At 46.7% G+C, this 24187-nt stretch overlaps 2 protein-coding genes across 2 annotated transcripts; both read left to right on the top strand.

The window, feature by feature from the left end:
* Nucleotides 1-392: 392 nt before the first annotated feature.
* LOC123182953 (heme chaperone HemW) lies at nucleotides 393-3077 on the top strand. The gene is made up of 2 exons (XM_044595655.1): nucleotides 393-1214; nucleotides 2421-3077. The coding sequence occupies exons 1-2, from the start codon at nucleotides 421-423 to the stop codon at nucleotides 3046-3048; spliced, it is 1422 nt and encodes a 473-aa protein (XP_044451590.1). The 5' UTR covers nucleotides 393-420; the 3' UTR covers nucleotides 3049-3077.
* Nucleotides 3078-22435: 19358 nt separating this feature from the next.
* LOC123175625 (uncharacterized) lies at nucleotides 22436-23598 on the top strand. The gene has a single exon (XM_044590254.1). The coding sequence runs from the start codon at nucleotides 22899-22901 to the stop codon at nucleotides 23439-23441; it is 543 nt and encodes a 180-aa protein (XP_044446189.1). The 5' UTR covers nucleotides 22436-22898; the 3' UTR covers nucleotides 23442-23598.
* Nucleotides 23599-24187: the final 589 nt, after the last annotated feature.

The raw sequence follows: 24187 nt of genomic DNA, 5'->3' as shown, positions 1-24187 counted from the left end.
ATGACAACACATGTCTATGGTCAGGAAACTTAATCATCTTTGATTAACGAGCTAGTCTAGTAGAGGCATACTAGGGACACTTTGTTTTGTCTATGTATTCACACATGTATCAAGTTTCCGGTTAATACAATTTTAGCATGAATAATAAACATTTATCATGATATAAGAAAATATAAAATAACAACTTTATTATTGCCTCTAGGGCATATTTCCTTCAGTCTCCCACTTGCACTAGAGTCAATAATCTAGATTTTACAATGTAATGATTCTAACACGAGTTAATTTGGATTTTGAAAAAAAAACACACGGCTGAATGCTACTTAAAAGTCAATTTGGATTTTGTCGCCATTTTCAACTCAATGCAAAATTGTCTCTTTACCAGTCCACCGGGAGGAGCCTTTGGGAGGCGAGTGGTCAGTAATGCTAAGATCAGCCTTCCCTCTCGTCTTCCAGTTGCCGCACAGGAAACCGCCCCCAATCCGCCCACCCCGCCCACCACCTGTTCGTCGCTATGCCTCCCCGGCCGCCGCCGTCCCGCCGCCGCCTCCTCCGCCACGGCCGCTTCCCCCGGCCTCTGCCTACGTGCACCTCCCCTTCTGCCGCAAGCGCTGCCACTACTGCGACTTCCCCATCGTGGCGCTCGGCTCCTCCGCCTCCTCCCCCGGCGGCCCGGGCGAGGGCGAGGATCCTCGGATCGCCGACTACGTGCGCCTCCTGCTCCGGGAGGTGGCCGCCACGCGTCCCGTCTCCGACGACGGCGTGCCGCTCGAGACCATCTTCTTCGGCGGCGGCACCCCGTCGCTGGTCCCGCCGAGGCTGGTGGCCGCGGTGCTCGACGCGCTGCGCGGCAGGTTCGGGCTGTCCGCGTGCCCGGAGGTGTCCATCGAGATGGACCCCGGCACGTTCGACGCGGCCAAGCTGCGGGAGCTGGTGGGCGTGGGCGTGAACCGGGTGTCGCTCGGCGTGCAGGCGTTCCAGGAGGAGCTGCTCCGGGCGTGCGGCCGCGCGCACGGCCTGCGGGAGGTGCACGAGGCCGTCGGGATCGTGACCGCCTGCGAGGGGCTCCAGAACTGGAGCATGGACCTCATCTCCTCCCTGCCCAACCAGACCCAGCAGATGTGGGAGGAGAGCTTGCGGTGCACCGTCGATGCCCGCCCCACGCATGTGTCTGTCTATGATCTGCAGATTGAGCAGGGCACCAAGTTTGGGCAAATGTGAGTTTTATTCTGTCCATACCTATGAGCTATGATCCCTATCTTGAAAACATTATCGCTCCTGACAAATATGTGTGTTGTTTGTGGTGGTTCTGTTCTATAGATAATAACGAATTGGAGAAAAACTAACACACTGCAACCATCATCGTCACACAGTTAGCTACAAGTGTTGTTTTGATTTGCACTTGTTTGTGTTTTAGAAGTTCAGTCTTCTCTTATTGGAAAGGGGCTACTTGTATTAACTAGGTTACAGAGCTGAGGTTACGATCCTGCAGTATCATAATCAACAGGCAAGCCGGGACTGCATCTTGTAGAACACCACCACACAACATCCTTTCTACAGTATCGAGCTAAACCATGCGCTACCCTGTTATCCTGCTTTTAGATTTTGAGAATTCTGTGACTCAGGAATTCAGGCAACACGAGACAAATCTCCTGAATGCCACCACTAATTGTGGACCAGCACAACATATGAGGGTCGATGGCATTAGCCACCGTCAGGCTGTTGCTGTCAATCAACATCGGCCTGATTAGTGTAGATCAGCGCCTTTTGGACACCTTATAGACATGCGATGCAATGGTTTCTGCTTCTCAGCATTAAGGCATCGTGGCACCATGCCCTAGGCGGACAGAATTACTTTTTCCTCTTTGATTCTGATCACCGCCGTCCAAGTTGCAGTATTAGTTTGGCGGTAAAACTGGTGTCCACATAATGACATAAACCATCTGACATCAGGTGGCATACAACTTATCTAGTAAGGAGTTGTCTCCTTGCGAGCTTGTCCGTGGATTACACTCTTGCCCTTTTCATCGTATTCATTTACATCATCTTTGATATCTTGCAAAGTGTTCCTATAGTTCAGTAAGAACTGAACCGACGCTCTGACTGTTGCCTCACTGTTCGCGAAGATTATGTCATTCCAGAGAAAGAAGTTCAGTCTTCTTATTGAACTCATGATGCTGATAGTTGCATGTTAAAAGGCTTAACTGGATTTGTTTTGGGGTGTATTACTCAACCAATTGCATTATACTACTACCTTATAAAGCCATGTTGTTCTCTAGCCTGCCATCCTATATCCAAGTTTCTAACAATTTGGTCACATATTAATTTTCAGTCACATTTTTGTATGAAAGATGAAATGAGCTCATCCTTAAATATGTGTCAGATTGATGCCTATCTCACTCTTTCCATATCAAATGTTGCAGCTATACGCCTGGTGTATTTCCTCTCCCAAATGAGACAGACTCTGCAAACTTCTACAAGATCGCTTCAAAACAGCTTTCTGAAGCAGGATATCAACACTACGAGATCAGTAGCTACTGCAAGCCTGGTTACGAGTGCAAGCACAACGTAACATACTGGCAAAACAGGCCGTTCTATGCGTTTGGTCTTGGATCAGCAAGCTACATCAACGGTGTCAGGTTCTCTAGGCCCAGAGGAATGAGGAACTACGCGGATTGGGTTCAGAAGCTTGAAGACGGAACCTGGTGCCACGAGTCTAGCATCTCCGAGACAAAGGATATGGCGATGGACTCGGTGATGCTATCGCTGAGAACAGCCCGCGGGCTAGATCTGCACAGTTTCAGTAAATCTTTTGGAGAGGCTCTGACACGGTCATTGTGCGAGACGTTTAGGCCTTTTGTTGAGAGTGGACTGGTGATCGCCATGGACAAGGAGCGAGAGGCCCTGCAGTTCAATGAGTTCGAGTCAGATTTGGAAAGCGAGGGTGAGATGAGTGGGAGCAGGATGGCCTTCCTCCGTCTGAGTGACCCAGATGGATTTCTGCTGTCCAACGAGTTGATCTCGCTTGCCTTTGGGACTATTTCGCCATGACAACAGTAGCTGGCTTTTCGCATTGATAATTCCACATTCTTGTTTGTCAGATTTTATCTGACAAAATTGACACTTACTGATATACTCCCTCCGTTCCTAAATATAAGTCTTTTTAGACATTTCAAATGGACTACAACATACGGATGTATGTAGACATATTTTGGAGTGTAGATTCACTCATTTTGCTCCGTATGTAGTCACTTGTTGGAATATCTAGAAAGACTTATATTTGGGAACGGAGGGAGTACTAGACATTAGCTGATCACTGGGATCCATAGCATTTTTTTTAAAGGTTCAATTATTCAGCCAGCACCTATCAGTGCGTTTACGAGACACCTAGCTGGTGTTTCTGAATTTAAATTTAACTGGGCGCGTCTCCGTCAGTTGAGTTCACACATCCTGAGATGATGATGTGTACTACCTCCGGTTCTAAATATAAGTCTTTCTAGAGATCTCAATATGGACTACATACGGAGCAAATTGCGTGACTCTACACTCTAAACTACGTCTATATACATTTGTATGTAGTCTATATTGAAAAAACTTATATTTAGGAACGGAGGGAGTAGTTGTGCACTATACTACCTGCCGAGGGTTTTATTTTGGAGTAAAATGCACTGGCAGTCACTGAACTTGCGAAGAGGGCTCATTTTGGTCACTGTACTTAGAAATACGGCCAATATGGTCACCCAATACAACAAGACGTGTTTGTACGGTCACTGTTGCTTGTTATGTCATGCAGAGGCCTGTGCCAAGAGTGATTGCACAAGGACCTGTTCCAGAGTCAACATTCCTTTCTGCTGCTCAGTTATTGGTCAATCAAAACCAAGGGAGCACAAGCACCATTCAGCAAGGAGAGATGGCCAAGAACTTACTTGCATTAAAAAGCAGAGAGACAAAGAGTTAGAAGACAAGAAAAATGCTATACTTGCAGCAAGGAGAGAAGAACAGGAAAAGAAGGCTGAAGAAGCTGCCAGGAAGAGACATCTTCAAGAGGAGAAGAAAACAGCAGAGGCAGAGAGGAAGAGACAGGCAGCTGCTCTGAACAGAGAGAAGAGGAAAGAAGAAGCAGCAATAAAAAAGCAGGCTCAAGCAGAGACAAGGCAGATTCTTTTGGAGGTTAAGAAAACTATAGCTGCTGAGAACAAAGCAAAGAAGGAGGCTGAGAAGAAGGCTCAAAAAGAACAAGAAGCTGCCAAGAAGCTAGCAGAGAAAGAGGCTGCTGCAACAAAAAGAAGAGCAGATAAGAAAGCAGAGAAGGAGGCTACCGCAACACAAAGAAAGGAAGAAATGAGGCTGATATCTATTGCAATGGGTAAAAGCCAGGATGATTCACAGAACCAAGAAGATGGTCAGCCAAGGAAGGCCAGCAGAACATCCATGTTTGATATCTTTAGGTGATGAGACAGTGGACAGCCAGAACATCCATGTAGTATGCAAGCATCTTATTTTGCCCAATCCATGTAGTATGTAGGAAAATATTGCAATTGATCCATAATGATGTAGACACATGAGTATGGATCAATTGTTGCTCATTTTGTAACCAGTTCTACAAGATACTTCTTTGCCTACTTATGACTATGCTTAATGCCCTGGTTATAACATTGCCCAACATATGACAATGGTCACATTTGTCCTCTTCAACTTGCAGCAGTTGTATAGTTTTTTTTGCATGCAAAATGAACAGGAAAATGGTCTACAAGCATCATCAACTAGCTTTGCAATGCACACACACAAGACAAAAATGACAATGGTCAAATGTGCCCAAATTGACAGCATCATCAACTAGCTTTGCAATGCACACACACAAGGCAAATATAACATAAAAATGATATCTTCATAAGACAGCAGGATGATCCATTAACTTCATTTGCAGTACAACATTGTCACTTGCATTACATATTGCAAAAGCATGAGATGCAATGCAAAAGATTGACACTTGACACTAACAACACCACCACATAGTACCAGTTCATCTCCTAACAAACTAGGCATCATTCCTAACATAGTAACAGTGAAATAGCTACTGCAAACACTGCATCAACTACATATTGCATCACTCTTGCATCCACTCCATCACTTCTTCAGCACAGAAATAGCTACTAGCACTGCAACTACAATGAGTGCTGCCAACAGTGCCTTCATCATCACCAATATTTCATTGCCTAACCCTACGAGTGCTTCTGCTTGCTGATTGCTCATTTGACATGCAACTCTTCCATGATGTCCATCTTCAAAGCCTGGAAGATCAACTGCACCTACACCTGCACCTCCACCTGCATATCTTCGATTCCTTGCTCGAATCAGCTCTTCCCTCTTATCCTCTGCAGCTCCTAATGCATCTACGGCTTCATTGCCAACGAGAAACTGATTATCCACCAAATATGCAACGTATTCCAACTCCCAATGCCAGAAATGGTCCTGAAGATCAAAAGAAAAGAACAAACGCCAGAAATCACCATTACAAGTTCCCAAAATTCGACCAAAATGAAGAACTAGGGATGCACTCCACTTACACCAACAGGGCACCTGTAGAAGACCCAGCCCTCGTGCTTCTCCGTGTTCGACAGATAGAACTTCACACGAGTGCGGCAAGAAGGGCACCTGATGAGCGGCACCACCACCGAACGACCGCCAACCGATGACCTGACCAAGCTTGTCGACATGGCGGAGTGAAGCAACGGGCGGTGGCACGCGGCAGGGAGAGGCCGCCGGCAAGCAGCACGGAAGAGGGCGGCGGCAACAACAGGGAGAGGGCGGCGGCGTCGGCGGCAGAGTGGGGAATTTGGGAGAGGGCAGCGGCGTCGCCAGCAGAGTGGGGATTTAGGGATTCCACTACAGAGTGGGGTATTTCAGGGGGGGTGGATAATTACATGCGCCGGCGTAATTTACAGAAATAACCCTGAGCGTGCCGACGTGGACGGCACTGACTGGTCAAACAGAGCGGCGACGGGTGGCATACGAGCAACAGTGACCGTACAAACACGTCTTGTCGTATTGGGTGACCGTATTGGCCGTATTTCTAAGTACAGTGACCAAAGTGAGCGCTCTTCGCAAGTTCAGTGACTGCCAGTGCATTTTACTCTTTATTTTGGCAAGGCTTTGTTATTGACGTAGACATTGTTTAATGGGCGCGGAATTTGAACACTGAACTTGGACTACCGCAGCCACACCGATCGAGTTTCAGTTCACAAAGATGGCAAAACTTAGACCGATCTCAGTAGCAACTTGGTTAGCCTGACCAAAATGGGGCCTCCTCGGACAAGTTACAGGTTCCTCCCTCGACAATGATCACTGCAGCCGTACTATTCCCACCTTCCATTGGTCCCGCCGAAGCTTCAAATGAATCCGTTTCAGCAATGACCCTGTGACAGCCTTCCGTGGTACTAGCAGTTGCATAACTGCAAAATCGCTGAACTTGGGTGGCCTGAAAACGAATTGAAATGATGTGCTCTGTCTGGAGCCGTACCCTGTGCTCGCAGTGGAAGAACAAAGATGCTGGTCGTCGTGTCCCACGACCGGGACCTGCTCAACACCGCCTGCAACGGTGTCATACATTTGCACGACGAGAACCTCCACCTCTGCTGTGGCAACCTCCATGATTTTGAGAGCGGGTACAAGCAGAGCAGGAAGGACGCGAACAGAAAGGCCGAGGTGTACGAGTAGCAAATTCAAGCAGCGAGGAGAAACTGGAGGATGGCTGCTCAGGACAAGGTGAAAAGCCAAGCGCTGTGTAAGAGCATCTACAGCCACCTACTGCTAAACCGGTACCTCATACGTCCACAGACGTGACGGTTACGTCAACGGATAATGGTCGACCACACATCAAATCTCTGTTCCGTGGACTCTCAATTAGCAAACCCCGAATCCATATTACACACACATCATAAACTTTCGATGCATCCGGACATCCGGCTACTACATCAATACAATGCCATCCGACTACCAAAATTTGGCATGGTATACATACATACTGTTATGGGCAAAGATCATCCACGCTTGCTCTTGCCGGCGCCCTTGACGTCTTTGTCGCGGAAGTAGCGACCAAAGATGCTATATGGATCAAACCGGATCTCCTCCTCGCCAGAGCTGTACGCCCCATCATTGTCCTCCTTCTCCTCGGGGGGGGGGGGGGGGGGGGGGATCCGGTCATGGCACGGACCACTCTGGCTTTGCTCTCAGGCGACGGCGCGCGTGTTCCTCCTCTGCCGCTTGTGGAGGATGCTGGCACAGATGGTTTCCTCTTCCGCGGTAGCGCGCGCCTCCTCCCATATGGGACGACGCCCCAGCCGATGGATCAGGAGTGGTCCGAGTCAGATCTACTACGCGCCATGCCGGAAAAGGCCGAAGATCACCAGACGGGAGCTTGGGGGCGAAGCGAAGCAGAGTGTAGTGGCTAGGGTCTGGTCCGGGAAGAGGATGGGAAGGAATATTTGTGGGGTCGGGGTGGGCCAGTGTGGGCCTGATCTGACGTGGCCGACACGCCCGGGCCTCCCTATAATGGCCGCAGATTTGGGCTAGATATGAGGGTTGCCGGTCAGCCCTGGCGTCTGAGGCCGGTATGAGGCATCCGTCCGGGTCAAGTATTTTTTGACCAGTCAGTTACTAGGCTCTCCACCCGGGCATTTAGGGGGGAGAGTTTGGGGCGCCCGGCTGTAGATGCTCTAAGGATAGCAAAGAAGCTGCCAAGAGCAAGTGGAAGGCAAAGAACACGACGGAGGATGCACCAGTGTGGACGAGGCTTAGTGAGAGAAATGGACACGGACGAGGGAATCCTCTACTGAGAATCGATTTGGGTTGCTCAAATTTGAGGAGGGAGGGTCACTTCTCTCAAAAAATTTAGGAGTTAGACCAGTTCAGGGTTCGGTTAGAAAGGCTTTAAATCCTCAAAGAGAATCTTTTGAGGAGTTAAAGCCTTTTAGTGTTTTTGTTAGAGATGCTCTTAGAAGGTCCATGTCATGACCGCTTTGATATGGATGTCACGTCCTCATGTACTCCTGCTGGATGAGCTGGCGAATCACTTGGGCATGCAGAGTATCAGTGCCTTGGAAGGATCTCTGGATGAGTTTCAAATAGGTGTGGTCTTGGTTAGCCACGTTGTGTTACTCTGCATGAAGGATGGCATTTGTGTCAAAATATGATTGCACATTTCAGCATTACAAGGATGAAGGATGTCGATGAGTAACATTGTGTCGTTGCTAGTTAGCTGCGCATTGCCTACTCTTCATATAGTACATCACAATATTCATATGGTAGAGATAAGTTGTGCTTGTTACTCTACAAGAAATCCAATCATAGGTTTCTTTTGCTTAATTTTTTCTTTAATTGCCCCTCTTCGAGACATATTCATAGTTGCTTTTGATGTTAAGTCACTAGTGAAACACTACTAAGAAACACCACTAAGAGTTTTGTTAACTTAGAAATGCCACTAAGGCCCTGTTTGTTTGGGGTGCAACGTTGAAAAATCCAGCCCTGGACTTGCTATGTTGGCAAAGTTGTTGTGCTGAGGAAGCTACTGTAGTGAAAGTTAGTTGTTTGGCAATGCAGATGTGGAAATGACTATGAGCTGGTGAAAACGCTCTGCTTCAGGAGGAGGGGCGAAAGGGAAGTGACGGTGTCCTAGATTAGGGGGTCTAACCTAGCCGGCCCACGCTCCTCGGATTGGGCCGGCGGGCCCTCATTCTCCTCAAGATGGACACCGAAGGCCGCACGCTGGGGAGAAGATTGAGACCACATCTACCAAAGACTTGTCGTATACTCCAAGACTTCTCTCACCACCTCTACGCTAGACACCCTACCTGGCGTGTATATAAGACAAGGGGTTTAGCCCATAGAGGGGCCATCAAGGCAATCTCATTCACATAGCCCTAGAGTTAGAACACATCTCACAATCTCGAGGTAGATCAAGTATGTACTTGATACATCTAGATCAATATAAACAAAGAGCAGGACATCGGGTTTTACCTCCATCAAAAGGGACCGAACCTAGGTAAACATCATCTCCTTGTTCCCGTTACCATCTGTTCGAGGTCCACAGCTTGGGAGCCCCTACCCAGAGGTTCACCGGTTTTTACACCGACAGGAAGATATGTCGTCGATGTGGTCGCATTTATGACATAATTATGACCAAACGCCAAGGACAGGGGTGTTGGGGAACGAAGTAATTTCAAAAACTTTCCTACGATCACGCAAGATCTATCTAGGAGAAGCATAGCAACGAGCAGGGAGAGTGTGTCCACGTACCCTCATAGACCGAAAGCGGAAGCGTTTAGTAACGCGGTTGATGTAGTCGAACGTCTTCTCGATCCAACCGATCCAAGTACCGAACGTACGACACCTCCGCGTTCAGCACACGTTCAGCTTGATGACGTCCCTCGAACTCTTGATCCAGTTGAGGACGAGGGAGAGTTCCGTCAGCACGACGACGTGGTGATGGTGATGATGAAGTTACCGGCGCAGGGCTTCGCCTAAGCACTACGACGATATGACCGAGGTGTGTAACTGTGGAGGGGCCCACCGCACACAGCTAAGAGAAACTTTGATGTGTCTTTGGGGTGCCCCCACCCCCGTATATAAAGGAGGGAGGAGGAGGAGGCCGGCCTAGGAGGGGCGCGCCTATAGGGGGAGTCCAACTAGGATTCCCAATCCTAGTTGGAGTCCCCTTCCTTTTTCCAAGAGGTGGAGAGAGGGAAGGAGGAGGAGAGAGAGAAGGAAAGAGGGGGGCGCCGCCCCCTCCTAGTCCAATTCGGACCAGCCCATGGGGGGGGGGCGCTGCCTCCTCTTGTGGCACTTCTCTCCTTTTCACTAAAGCCCAATAAGGCCCAATACTTGTTGGGGATCGTTGCAGAAATTTAAAAAATCCTACGCATCACCAAGATCAATCTATGGAGAGACTAGCAACGAGAGAGAGGGGAGTGCATCTTCATACCCTTGAAGATCGCGATGCGGAAGCGTTACAAGAACGCGGATGAAGGAGTCGTACTCGTAGCGATTCAGATCACGGTTGATTCCGATCTAAGCGCCGAACAACGGCGCCTCCGCGTTCAACACACGTGCAGCCCGGTGACGTCTCCCACGCCTTGATCCAGCAAGGAGAGAGGGACAGGATGGGGAAGACAACTCTAGCAGCAGCACAACGGTGTGGTGGTGTTGGAGCAGCGTGGTACTCCGGCAGGGCTTCGCCAAGCACTGCGGAAGGAGGAGGAGGTGTTGGAGAGGGGGAGGGCTGCGCCTTGGATGTGGTGCGGCTGCCCTCCCTCCACCCCTCTATTTATAGGGCGAAGGGGAAAGGGGGCCGGCCCCTCTAGATGAGATCTAGAGGGGGGGCGGCGGCCAAGGGGAGGGGGCTTGCCCCCAAGCCAAGGGGGCGCCCCCTTTAGGGTTCCCACCAACCCTAGGCGCATGGGCCCTAGGGGGGATGGCGCCCAGCCCACTTAGGGGCTGGTTCCCTTCCACATACAGCCCATAGGGCCCTCCGGGGTAGGTGGACCCCCGGAACCCCTTCGGTGGTCCCGGTACAACACCGGCAAACCCCCGAATACTTCCGGTGATCGTATGATGACTTCCCATATATAAATCTTCACCTCCGGACTATTCCGGAACTCCTCGTGACATCCGGGATCTTATCCGGGACTCCGAACAACATTCGGTAACCACGTACAAACTTTCCCTATAACCCTAGCGTCATCGAACCTTAAGTGTGTAGACCCTACGGGTTCGGGAGGCATGTAGACATGACCGAGACATCTCTCCGGCCAATAACCAACAGCGGGATCTGGATACCCATGTTGGCTCCCACATGTTCCACGATGATCTCATCGGATGAACCACGATGTCGTGGATTCAATCAATCCCGTATACAATTCCCTTTGTCTACCGGTATGATACTTGCCCGAGATTTGATCGTCGGTATTCCTATACCTTGTTCAATCTCGTTACCGGCAAGTCTCTTTACTCGTCCGTAACACATCATCCCGTGATCAAATCCTTGATCACATTGAGCTCATTATGATGATGTCCTACCAAGTGGGCCCAGAGATACCTCTCCGTCACATGGAGTAACAAATCCCAGTCTCGATTCGTGCCAACCCAACAGACACTTTCGGAGATACCCGTAGTGCACCTTTATAGCCACCCAGTTACGTTGTGACGTTTGGCACACCCAAAGCATTCCTACGGTATCCGGGAGTTGCACAATCTCATGGTCTAAGGAAATGATACTTGACATTAGAAAAGCTTTAAGCAGACGAACTACACGATCTTGTGCTATGCTTAGGATTGGGTCTTGTCCATCACATCATTCTCCTAATGATGTGATCCCGTTATCAATGACATCCAATGTCCATGGTCAGGAAATCGTCACCATCTATTGATCAACGAGCTAGTCAACTAGAGGCTCACTAGGGACATGTTATGGTCTATGTATTCACACATGTATTACGATTTCCGGATAACACAATTATAGCATGAACAATAGACAATTATCATGAACAAGGAAATATAACAATAACCATTTTATTATTGCCTCTAGGGCATATTTCCAACAATACTTCCCCCGGTGAATTCCCGTAACTCCCGAGTTCTCCGAAAAATACCCGAATCACTCGGAACTATTCCGATGTCCGAATATAGCCTTCCAATATATGAATCTTTACCTGTCGACCATTTCGAGACTCCTCGTCATGTCCGTGGTCTCATCCAGGACTCCGAACAAACTTCGGTCATCAAATCACATAACTCATAATACAAATCGTCATCGAACGTTAAGCGTGCGGACCGTACGGGTTCGAGAACTATGTAGACATGACCGAGACACATCTCCGGTCAATAACCAATATCGGAACCTGGATGCTCATATTGGCTCCTACATATTCTACGAAGATCTTTATCGGTCAAACCGCATAACAACATACGTTGTTCCCTTTGTCATCGGTATGTTACTTGCCCGAGATTCGATCGTCGGTATCCTCATACCTAGTTCAATCTCGTTACCGGCAAGTCTCTTTACTCGTTCCGTAATGCATCATCCCGCAACTAACTCATTAGTCACATTGCTTGCAAGGCTTATAGTGATGTGCATTATCGAGAGGGCCCAGAGATACCTCTCTGACACACGGAGTGACAAATCGTAATCTCGATCTATGCTAACTCAACAAACACCTTCGGAGACACCTATAGAGCATCTTTATAATCACCCAGTTACGTTGTGACGTTTGATAGCACACAAGGTGTTCCTCCGGTATTCGGGAGTTGTATAATATCATAGTCAGAGGAACATGTATAAGTCATGAAGAAAGCAATAGCAATAAAAATAAACAATCATAAAGCTAAGCTAACGGATGGGTCTTGTCCATCACATCATTCTCTAATGATATCCCGTTCATCAAATGACAACACATGTCTATGGTCAGGAAACATAACCATCTTTGATAAACAAGCTAGTCAAGTAGAGGCATACTAGGGACACTCTGTTTGTCTATGTATTCACACATGTACTAAGTTTCTGGTTAATACAATTCTAGAATGAATAATAAACATTTATCATGATATAAGGAAATAAAATAATAACTTTATTATTGCTTCTAGGGCATATTTCCTTCAGTCTCCCACTTGCACTAGAGTCAATAATCTAGTTCACATCGCCATGTGATTTAACACCAATAGTTCACATCACCATGTGATTAACACCCATAGTTCACATCGCCATGTGACCAACACTCAAAGGGTTTACTAGAGTCAATAATCTAGTTCACATTGCTATGTGATTAACACCCAGGAGCATTAAGGTGTGATCATGTTTTGCTTGTGAGATAAATTTTAGTCTACGGGTCTGCAACATTCAGATCCGTATGTATTTTGCAAATTTCTATGTCTACAATGCTCTGCACGGAGCTACTCTAGCTAATTGCTACCACTTTCAATATGTATCTAGATCGAGACTCAGAGTCATCCAGATCGGTGTCAAAGCTTGCATCGACGTAACTCTTTACGACGAACTCTTTATCACCTCCATAACTGAGAAATATATCCTTGTTCCACTAAGGATAATTTTGACCGCTGTCCAGTGATCTACTCCTGGATCACTATTGTACCCTCTTACCAAACTCATGGTGAGTTGCACAATAGGTCTGGTACACAACATAGCATACTTTATAGAACCTATGACTGAGGCATAGGAAATGACTTTTCATTCTCTTTCTATTTTCTGCCGTGGTCGGGTTTTGAGTCTTTACTCAACTTCACACCTTTCAACACAGGCAAGAACTCCTTCTTTGACTGTTCCATTTTGAACTACTTCAAAATCTTGTCAAGGTATGTACTCATTGAAAAAACTTATCAAGCGTCTTGATCTATCTCTATAGATCTTGATGCTCAATATGTAAGCAGCTTTCACCGAGGTCTTTCTTTGAAAAACTCCTTTCAAACACTCCTTTATGCTTTCCTGATAATTCTACATCATTTCCGATCAATAATATGTCATTCACATATACTTATCAGAAAGGTTGTAGTGCTCCCACTCACTTTCTTGTAAATACAGGCTTCACCATAAGTCTTTATAAACCATATACTTTGATCATCTTAGCAAAGCATATATTCTAACTCCGAGATGCTTGCACCAGTCCATAGATGGATCGCTGGAGCTTGCACACTTTGTTAGCACCTTTAGGATTGAGAAAACCTTCTGGTTGCATCATATACAACTCTTCTTAAATAAATCCATTAAGGAATGCAGTTTTGACATCCATTTTCCAGATTTCATAAATGCGGCAATTGCTAACATGATTCGGACAGACTTTAAGCATCGATACGAGTGAGAAAATCTCATCGTAGTCAACACCTTGAACTTGTCGAAAACCTTTTGCGACAATTCGAGCTTTGTAGATAGTAACACTGCTATCAGCGTCCGCCTTGCTCTTGAAAATCCATTTATTCTCAATGGCTCGCCGATCCTCGGGCAAGTCAATCAAAGTCCATACTTTGTTTTCATACATGGATCCCATCTCAGATTTCATGGCCTCAAGCCATTTCGCGGAATCTGGGCTCATCATCGCTTCCTCATAGTTCGTAGGTTCGTCATGGTCTAGTAACATGACTTCCAGAATTGGATTACCGTACCACTCTGATGCGGAATGTACTCTGGTTGACCTACGAGGTTCGGGAGTAACTTGATCCGAAGTTTCATGATCATCATCATTAACTTCCTCACTAATTGGTGTAGGTATCACTGGAACTGATTTTTGTGATGAACTACTCTCCAATTCGGCAGAAGGTACAATTACCTCATCAAGTTCTACTTTCCTCCTACTCACTGCTTTCGAGAGAAATTCCTTCTGTAGAAAGAATCCATTCTTAGCAACGAAAATCTTTCCTTTGGATCTGTGATAGAAGGTGTACCCAACAGTCTCCTTTGGGTATCCTATGAAGATGCATTTCTCCGATTTGGGTTCGAGCTTATCAGGTTGAAGTTTTTTCACATAAGCATCGCAGCCCCAAACTTTAAGAAACGACAACTTGGGTTTCTTGCCAAACCATAGTTCATATGGTGTTGTCTCAACGGATTTAGATGGTGCCCTATTTAAAGTGAATGCAGCTGTCTCTAATGCATAACCCCAAAACGATAGTGGTGAATCGGTAAGAGACATCATAAGTCGCACCATATATAATAAAGTACGGTTACGACGTTCGGACACACCATTACGCTGTGGTGTTCCAGGTAGCGTGAGTTTGTGAAACTATTCCACATTAAATGAAGGCCAAACTCGTATCTCAAATATTCGCCTCCGCGATCAGATCGTAAAAACTTTATTTTCTTGTTACGATGATTCTCCACTTCACTCTGAAATTCTTTGAACTTTTCAAATGTTTCAGACTTGTGTTTCATTAAGTAGATATGGTCAAATCATCTGTGAAGGTCAGAAAATAAGGATACCCGCCACGAGCCTCTACACTCATTGGACCGCATACATCGAAAATGTATTATTTCCAATAAGTCAGTGGCTCGCTCCATTGTTTCGGAGAACGGAGTTTTAGTCATCTTGCCCATGAGGCATGGTTCGCAAGCATCAAATGATTCATAATCAAGTGATTCCAAAAGTCCATCTGCATGGAGTTTCTTCATGCGCTTTACACCAATATGACCTAAACAGTAGTGCCACAAATAAGTTGCACTATCATTATTAACCTTGCATCATTTGGCTTCAATATTATGAATATGTGTATCACTACAATCGAGATTCAATAAACCATTTATATTAAGTGTATGACCATAGAATGTTTTATTCATGTAAACATAACAACAATTATTCTTTGACTTAAATGAATAACTGTATTGCAATAAACATGATCCAATCATATTCATGGTCAACGCAAACACCAAATAACATTTATTTTAGGTTCAACACTAATCCCGAAGGTAAAAGGAGTATGCGATGGTGATCTTATAAAGCTTGGAATCATTTCCAATACACATCGTCACCTCGTCCTTAACTAGTCTCTGTTTATCTTACAACTCCTGTTTTCGTGTTACTACTCTTAGCAACTGAACCAGTATCAAATACCGAGGGGTTGCTATGAACACTAGTAAAGTACACATCAATAACATGTATATCAAATATAGCTTTGTTCACTTTGCCATCCATCTTATCCACCAAGTATCTAGGGTAGTTCCACTTCCAGTGGCCATTTCCTTTGCAGTAGAAGCACTTAGTTTCAGGCTTGGGTTTAGCTTTGGGTTTCTTCATGGGAGTGGAAACTTGCTTGCCATTCTTCTTGAAGTTCCCTTTCTTTTCCTTTGCCCTTTTACTTGAAACTAGTGGTTTTGTCAACCATCAACACTTGATGCTTTTTCTTGATTTCTACCTTCGCCGATTTCAGCATCGCGACGAGCTCGGGAATCGTTTTCGTCATCCCTTGCATATTATAGTTCACCATGAAGTTCTAGTAGCTTGGTGATAGTGACTAGAGAACACTATCAATTACTACATTATCTGGAATATTAACTCCCACTTGATTCAAGCGATTGTAGTACCGAGACAATTTGAGCACATGCTCACTGGTTGAGCTATTCTCCTCCATCTTGTAGGCAAAGTATTTGTCAGAGGTCTCATACCTCTCGACTCGGGCATGAGTCTGAAATACCAATTCAGCTCTTGGAACATCTTATATGCCGCGTGGCATTCAAAACGGTTTTTGAAGTCCTGATACTAAGCCGTAAAGCATGGTGCACAAAACTATCAAGTAGTCATCATACCGAGCTTTGCCAAATGTCCATAACGTCTGCATCTACTCCTGCAATAGGTCCGTTACCTAGCGGTGCATCAAGGACATAATTCTTCTGTGTAGCAATAAGTCCTCACATCACGGACCAAGTCCGCATCATTGCAACTATCATCTTTCAACTTATTTTTCTCTAGGAACATATAAAAAATAAACGGGGAGCTACATCGCAAGCTATTGATCTACAACATAGATATGCAAATACTATCAGGACTAAGTTCATGATAAATTTAAGTTCAATTAATCATATTACTTAAGAACTCCCACTTAGATAGACATCCCTCTAGTCATCTAAATGATCACGTGATCCATATCAACTAAACCATGTCCGGTCATCACGTGAGATGGAATAGTTTTCAATGGTGAACATCACTATGTTGATCATATCTAATATATGATTCACGTTCGACCTTCCGATCTCAGTGTTCCGATGCCATATCTGCATATGCTAGGCTCCTCAAGTTTAACCCGAGTATTCTGCGTGTGCAAAACTGGCTTGCACCCGTTGTATGTGAACGTAGAGCTTATCACACCCGATCATCACGTGGTGTCTCGGCACGACGAACTGTCGCAACGGTGCATACTCAGGGAGAACACTTATACCTTGAAATTTAGTGAGGGATCATCTTATAATGCTACGCCGTACTAAGCAAAATAAGATGCATAAAGGATAAACATCACATGCAATCAATATAAGTGATATGATATGGCCATCATCATCTTGTGCCTTTGATCTCCATCTCCAAAGCACCGTCATGATCACCATCGTCACCGGCTTGACACCTTGATCTCCACCGTAGCATCGTTGTCGTCTCGCCAATTATTGCTTCTACGACTATCGCTACCGCTTAGTGATAAAGTAAAGCTTACATGGCGATTGCATTTCATACAATAAAGCGACAACCATAAGGCTCCTACCAGTTGCCGATAACTTTTACAAAACATGATCATCTCATACAACAATTTATATATCATCATGTCTTGACCATATCACATCACAACAAGCCCTGCAAAAACAAGTTAGACGTCCTCTACTTTGTTGTTGCAAGTTTTACGTGACTGCTACGGGCTTAGCAAGAACCGTTCTTACCTACGCATCAAAACCATAACGATTTTTCGTCAAGTGTGCTGTTTTAACCTTCAACAAGGACCGGGCGTAGTCAAACTCGATTCAACTAAAGTTGGAGAAATAGACACCCGCTAGCCACCTGTGTGTGAAGCACGTCGGTAGAACCAGTCTCATGAATGCGATCATGTAATGTCGGTCCGGGCCGCTTCATCCAACAATGCCGCCGAATCAAAGTAAGACGTTGCTGGTAAGCACAATGACTATTATCGCCCACAACTCTTTGTGTTCTACTTGTGCATATAACATCTACGCATAGACCTGGCTCAGATGCCACTGTTGGGGAACGAAGTAATTTCAAAAAAATTCCTACGATCACGCAAGATCCATCTAGGAGAAGCATAACAACGAGCGGGGAGAGTGTGTCCACGTACCCTCATAGACTGAAAGCGGAAGCGTTAAGTAACGCGGTTGATGTAGTCGAACGTCTTCTAGATCCAACCGATCCAAGTACCGAACGTACGACACCTTCGCGTTCAGCACACGTTCAGCTCGATGACGTCCCTCGAACTCTTGATCCAGTTGAGGACGAGGGAGAGTTCCGTCAGCACGACGGCGTGGTGACGGTGATGATGAAGTTACCGGCGTAGGGCTTCGCCTAAGCACTACGACGATATGACCGAGGTGTGTAGCTGTGGAGAGGGGCACCGCACACGGCTAAGAGAAACTTTGGTGTGTCTTTGGGGTGCCCCCCTCCCCCGTATATAAAGAAGGGAGGAGGAGGAGGCCGGCCTAGGAGGGGCCCGCCTATATGGGGAGTCCAACTAGGATCCCCAATCCTAATTGGAGTCCCCTTCCTTTTTCCAAGAGGTGGAGAGAGGGAAGGAGGAGGAGAGAGAGAAGGAAAGAGGGGGGCGCCGCCCCCTCCTAGTCCAATTCGGACCAGCCCATGGGGGCGCGCTGCCTCCCCTTGTGGCCCTTGTCTCCTTTCCACTAAAGCCCAATAAGGCCCAATACTTCCTCGGTGAATTCCCGTAACTCCCCGGTTCTCTGAAAAATACCCGAATCACTCGGAACTATTCGGATGTCCGAATATAGCCTTCCAATATATTACCTCTCGACCATTTCGAGACTCCTCGTCATGTCTGTGATCTCATCCGGGACTCCGAACAAACTTCGGTCATCAAATCACATAACTCATAATACAAATCGTCATCGAACGTTAAGCGTGCGGACCCTACGGGTTCGAGAACTATGTAGACATGACCGAGACACATCTCCGGTCAATAACCAATAGCAGAACCTGGATGCTCATATCGGCTCCTACATATTCTACGAAGATCTTTATCGGTCAAACCGCATAACAACATACGTTGTTCCTTTGTCATCGGTATGTTACTTGCCCAAGATTCGATCGTCGGTATCCTCATACCTAGTTCAATCTCGTTACCAGCAAGTCTCTTTACTCGTTCCGTAATGCATCATCCCGCAACTAACTCATTAGTCACATTGCTTGCAAGGCTTTATAGTGATGTGCATTACCGAGAGGGCCCAGAGATACCTCTCCGATACACGGAGTGACAAATCCTAATCTTGATCTATGCCAAATCAATAAACACCTTCGGAGACACCTGTAGAGCATCTTTATAATCACCCAGTTATGTTGCGACGTTTGATAGCACACATGGTGTTCCTCCGGTATTCGGGAGTTGCATAATCTCATAGTCAGAGGAACATGTATAACTCATGAAGGAAGCAATAGCAGAATACTAAACGATCGTGTGCTAAGCTACCGGAATGGCTCAAGTCAATCACATCATCGACAAACACACTGCAAAAAGAATTACATCGAATAGATCTCCAAGAGAATCGAGGAAAACTTTGTATTGAGATCCAAAGAGAGAGAAGAAGCCATCTAGCTAATAACTATGGTCCCGAAGGTCTGTGGTAAACTACTCACACATCATCGGAGAGGCTATGGTGTTGATGTAGAAGCCCTCTGTGATCGATTCCCCCTCCGGCGGAGCGCCGGAAAAGGCCCCAAGATGACATCTCATGAGTACAGAAGGTTGCGGCGGTGGAAATAAGGTTTCGTGGTGCTCTCGGATGTTTTCAGGGTATATGAGTATATATAGACGAAAGAAGTAGGTCGGTGAAGCCACGAGGGGCCCACGAGGGTGGGGGGCGCGCCTCCTTACCTCATGGCCGCCTCGTTGCTTCCTTGACGTCCACTCCAAGTCTCCTGGATTGCATTTGTTCCAAAAATAACTCTTCCGAAGGTTTCATTCCGTTTGGATTTCGTTTGATATTCGTTTTCTGTGAAACACTGAAATAGGCAAAAAACAGCAATTTGCACTGGACCTTTGGTTAGTCCCAAAAATAATATAAAAATGCATAGTAAAGCCCATTAAACATCCAAAACAGATAATATAATAGTATGGAACAATCAAAAATAATATATACATTGGAGACGTATCACAGTATCTTACTTTCACGTGTCCAGACATCTTGTTGATGGTAAACAAAATGTATTTTTTAGATAATTTAAAGAAAATATTGAGTCATCATTTAGTGGCTCCTTTTTCTCGAACAAAATGGCTTACACTTATCTAACATCTTGGATCTAGATTTGTATTTAAAAAAAAACTTGGATCTAGATTCAGGCTAAAAAGAAGAAGGGAAAACTTGTCTCCAGATTAAGTGGCGGTCCACCTGGCCCTCTGTTCATCCTCCCACGTTTCACGTGGTGTCACTGTGTCGGCAAGGAGGAGAACATACGCAAACAGGACTTCACGTGAAGTAAGGAAATACCAAAAGACAACGACACATAACGTGTTGCCCCACTGTGCCAAACCACTGAGTTTGACCTATCCTTATATATAAAAGTAATTCATCACACACAGGTCAACCATTTCCAGTTAAGCCAAAGTGGTGTCAAGCAAGCTAAGCTACAAGCGTCGAAAAGTTCAGAGCGTTGCACCAGCAGTTGGTCAAGTCAGGTGCACGCACCGACACACGGACGCCACATGTACGTAGTACGAGCCGGTAAATATATAGGGGGTGGCCGACGTGGTCGATTGGTGATCTAGCTCCAAAGTCCACACGGCCGTGGAGCATATCGATCGTGTCCGGTCTCATCAGCAGACTGTTGCATGTTCAGGTTAGTTTCCTGGCAGTTTCTCTCGTCCACGTTACTATGATAAATGGCTAGCTGGATCGAGATCAAGAGCCTCATGTGGAGATTTAAAGTGGATCGCAGTTCTTCCTTGCTGACCATTCTGAAGCCACAAAATTTTTATCGATTGTCGTCAGACCCAGAAATAGACCGGCGCCATGGACGCATTATCTTCACGCTCACAACATACGCACATGGTGTTGAACGATATACGTTCTGTAACCAAAAAAAAAAAAACCCAGTGCCGAGAGATAACGACACACGACGTGTTGCCCGACGATTGCACCAAAAGTTTGACCTGCCCTTTACATACAAATAATATAATAATCAGTTCATCATAGGTCAACCATTTCCAGTGAGCCAAACGCGCATTCCTGCTGCTGAAACCACGGTTGGCACAGGCGTCAAGCTACCACCGTCGAAAAGTACACCGGTCAGTCGAGGGATCCACCAGCAACCAGGTGCACGCACGGACGCCACATGTGAAGTCCAGCAAAGTCCACACGGCCGTGAAGCATATCGATCTCGTCCGATCTCATCAGCAGACTGGTGTTTATCCCATGTTCACGTTAATTTCCTGGCAGTTTCTCTCGTCGACGCTGGCGACTTTGCTAACCAATGATAAATGGCTAGCTGGATCGAGATCAAGAGCCTCATCATGTGGAAATTTTCGCCCCGTTTCCCGGGTCAATCGTTCAACCGGCACCTGTGTTACTGATCTCTCTTTTTTTTTCCTTTCCTTTTGCAAACAAGACTGTCCCTGTCGGTTTGGTTCAGACCAGATCAGAGTCTTCCTTTGTCCTGAATTGATAATGTATAGATAGAGTGAGTGGTACGTTGTACATGGCGGAGGATTTTGCTTAGAACAATCTTCGCAAGGATTAGCTTTATACTACCTGTATACATTGTTTAATGAGCCTGGAGCCTGGACAATCAATGAACCTGGATTGCTAGCTGCAGTCAACGCTGAGAGTCTCCTTACGAAAAGATTGAGAAATTCACACGGGTAGAGTTTCAGTTCATGTCGGTAGGTGAATTGCCCACTGTGATTATTTTATGCTGCTACGCGAGTTGAGTTTGCGCAGGAAAGATGGGATAGTTTGCGAGTAGCACATGTACTGCTAGCTAGGCTAACCACGATTCTCTTACTACTTAGTAGTACAATCAGATCAATAACAGCAACGGAAAACATCTTAGCTTGCCCGCTGCTGCCCCTAGACCAAATCTATTACCTGCTCCGCAGGCTAAATGGTTAAATGGCAAGCACGGCACGGGAGCACGTTTAAGGCGTGCGGAAATGACTGTCACATGTTTGAATATTGACAAGCCAAACCCAACCCAACCCAAGAAAACGACATCCAACAAAAAGACATACGATATCTTGAGCTCCTCTACTCGCTCATTCTTCAGTCCATGACTAAAGAAGAAGAAAACAAGGCAAGACCCAACAGCGATTCGTCGCTTTCTCACTGGAAGACATACAAACAATCTGAATGATTTTACCTAAACAAATGCTTTTGAAACCAACCCTCCCTAATAATCTCAAGGATTTACCTAAACAAATACGTACTTCCAAAACCAACCAAGCCACCCTATGTTTCTCGTGGGCGATAATCATAATCGCTAATCGCTATATTTGGCGCCGCTGACACCCTTAGATGCACAAAGGCAACAAAAAGAATGTGAAAAGACTGACTAGAGTCATACAAAACCCATGCAAGCACCGGATTTAGGAAATACAGTTTGCAGGTCTTGGCGGTTGGGTCTGAATCTGAAGCCAGAAAAGGCGTTGTTTGACAGCCGGAAATAGACGGGTGCCCACGGATAAAAGCCGCGGCCACCCACGACGCGGCCGGGGCGACACCATTTTTCTATCTATCCAACATTCCGACCCACCCAGCCAGCCGGGGAGCTCCGTCCGTCCCCACCACGCCGCACGCGCGGGCCGACCGACGACCCGACCCCATCATCCACACCCTCGCACGCGCCCCGCGGCGGGAGGAGACACCCACCTCCCGCTGACTTGCCTTCGCCGTCACCTTCCTCCGCACGCGTTTCCAATCCAGGCTAGCCAGCCACCGCCGAGGCGACCCGCGGTAGCTATATAAAGCCGCGGCGTCACCGGCAAGCCGCAAACCCGAACCAACCACCGCAAACATCCATCCATCCCCGCCGTTCCCAGCACTTCAACAACCTGCTCGCTCCCTCGCCTGCTTTGCTTCCGCGGCGCGATCTTGTCTTAGCTCGGCCTCCTTCCGCTTGGCTCCTTGCGCAACAGCTTCTGCTCTGCGACGGTTCTTGGAGGAGCTCCCGTACGTCGGCGCGCGAGCGGGCATGGGGAACTACCTGTCGTGCACGCTGGCCAAGACGCCGGGCGGGAAGGGCGCGCGGGTGATCCTGCCCGACGGCGCGGTGCGGCGGGTCACGCTGCCGGCCACGGCGGCGGAGCTGATGATGGACGCGCCGGGCCACTTCGTGGCCGAGACGCGCCACGCGCGCGTCGGCACCCGCCTCGAGGCGCTCCACGCCGACGAGGACCTCGAGATGGGCGTCGTCTACGCCACCTTCCCCATGAAGCACATCGGCACGAAGCTGGCCGCCGCCGACATGGCCCGCCTCGCCGCCGCGGCCACCCGGGAGGCCCGCCGCTCCGCCAAGGTCTCCTCCGTGGGGGCCGCGGCTCAGCCCGAGCCGGCCATCACCTTCGTGCCGGCCGCGGAGGAGGCGCCGTCTCCGAGGGCGCGGCTGGACGAGATGGTGGACGACGCGGTGGCCGCGGAGATCGACGTGCTCAAGCACCGCCTCAGCAGCGCGCGCTCCAGGCGGCCCAACCTCGAGACCATCCACGAGGAGAATCACCTCCTGTGCAGACGCTGAAATATACTACTAGCAGCTCATTCTTCTTCTTCTTTGTTCTCGAATTTTTTGATATCAAGTTCAACAGAAGTTGGAAAAGATATATGTGGTGAAAACCAAGGAATTGATTGTACAGTCTAACTTTGTGAAAGAATTCAAAACGTATACATTTGGATCAGCTCAGCTTTGCCATTTGTTTGTTCATCCCTGGTCCCTACAAAAACATGTTAAAATTCGAAATGGCGAACATCTCCTGGGAAAGGGGAAAATAATTCAAAATTTGAATCTTGGGCCAATATCATTGTCCTATTGTTTCTTTCCAAAAGAAATACAAGGGCATTATCTTACATATTTTTCCTTAAGAATATAATTATATTAGTAGTATTACTTTTACCAGATCAATTGAAACATATACTTCTACGTATTAAAAGTCAAAGATAGGAAATTTTGGCCGTACACGTTCTAGAATGTTTTGTACACAAGATACTAGGTCATATCACTAGACAAGGTTAACAATCTTTTTTCAGAATCTCCATGTTTCAACCTTTTGTTTTCAAGAAGATGCACCAGATTTGCGAGTCATTTGTATAAAGAAGAAGAAGATTCGAGACCGTACAAGGAACTGCCATGGCGATCCAAAGAAATGTTTGAGATCTTGATTTGAAGATGGCGATATTAAGTATTTGTATTAATTTTGTTTGTGGTCATCTAGAAGCACACCGAGATGATTTTTATTTCTGCCTCATAGGATAATTCTCGATGTGCAC

The sequence above is a fragment of the Triticum aestivum genome, chromosome 1D, assembly GCF_018294505.1.
Source record: "Triticum aestivum cultivar Chinese Spring chromosome 1D, IWGSC CS RefSeq v2.1, whole genome shotgun sequence".
Classification (NCBI taxonomy): domain Eukaryota; kingdom Viridiplantae; phylum Streptophyta; class Magnoliopsida; order Poales; family Poaceae; genus Triticum; species Triticum aestivum.
The sequence above is the reverse complement of the archived record's forward strand: the minus strand, read 5'-3'. Positions and strand labels throughout refer to the sequence as shown.

Bases quoted from the DNA above. Each gene is read 5' to 3' on its own strand.
- LOC123182953 (XM_044595655.1), top strand. From the start codon at position 421: ATGCTAAGATCAGCCTTCCCTCTCGTCTTCCAGTTGCCGCACAGGAAA. The intron at 1,215-2,420 runs GTGAGTTTTATT...CAAATGTTGCAG, and splicing joins GGCACCAAGTTTGGGCAAAT to CTATACGCCTGGTGTATTTC.
- LOC123175625 (XM_044590254.1), top strand. From the start codon at position 22,899: ATGGGGAACTACCTGTCGTGCACGCTGGCCAAGACGCCGGGCGGGAAG.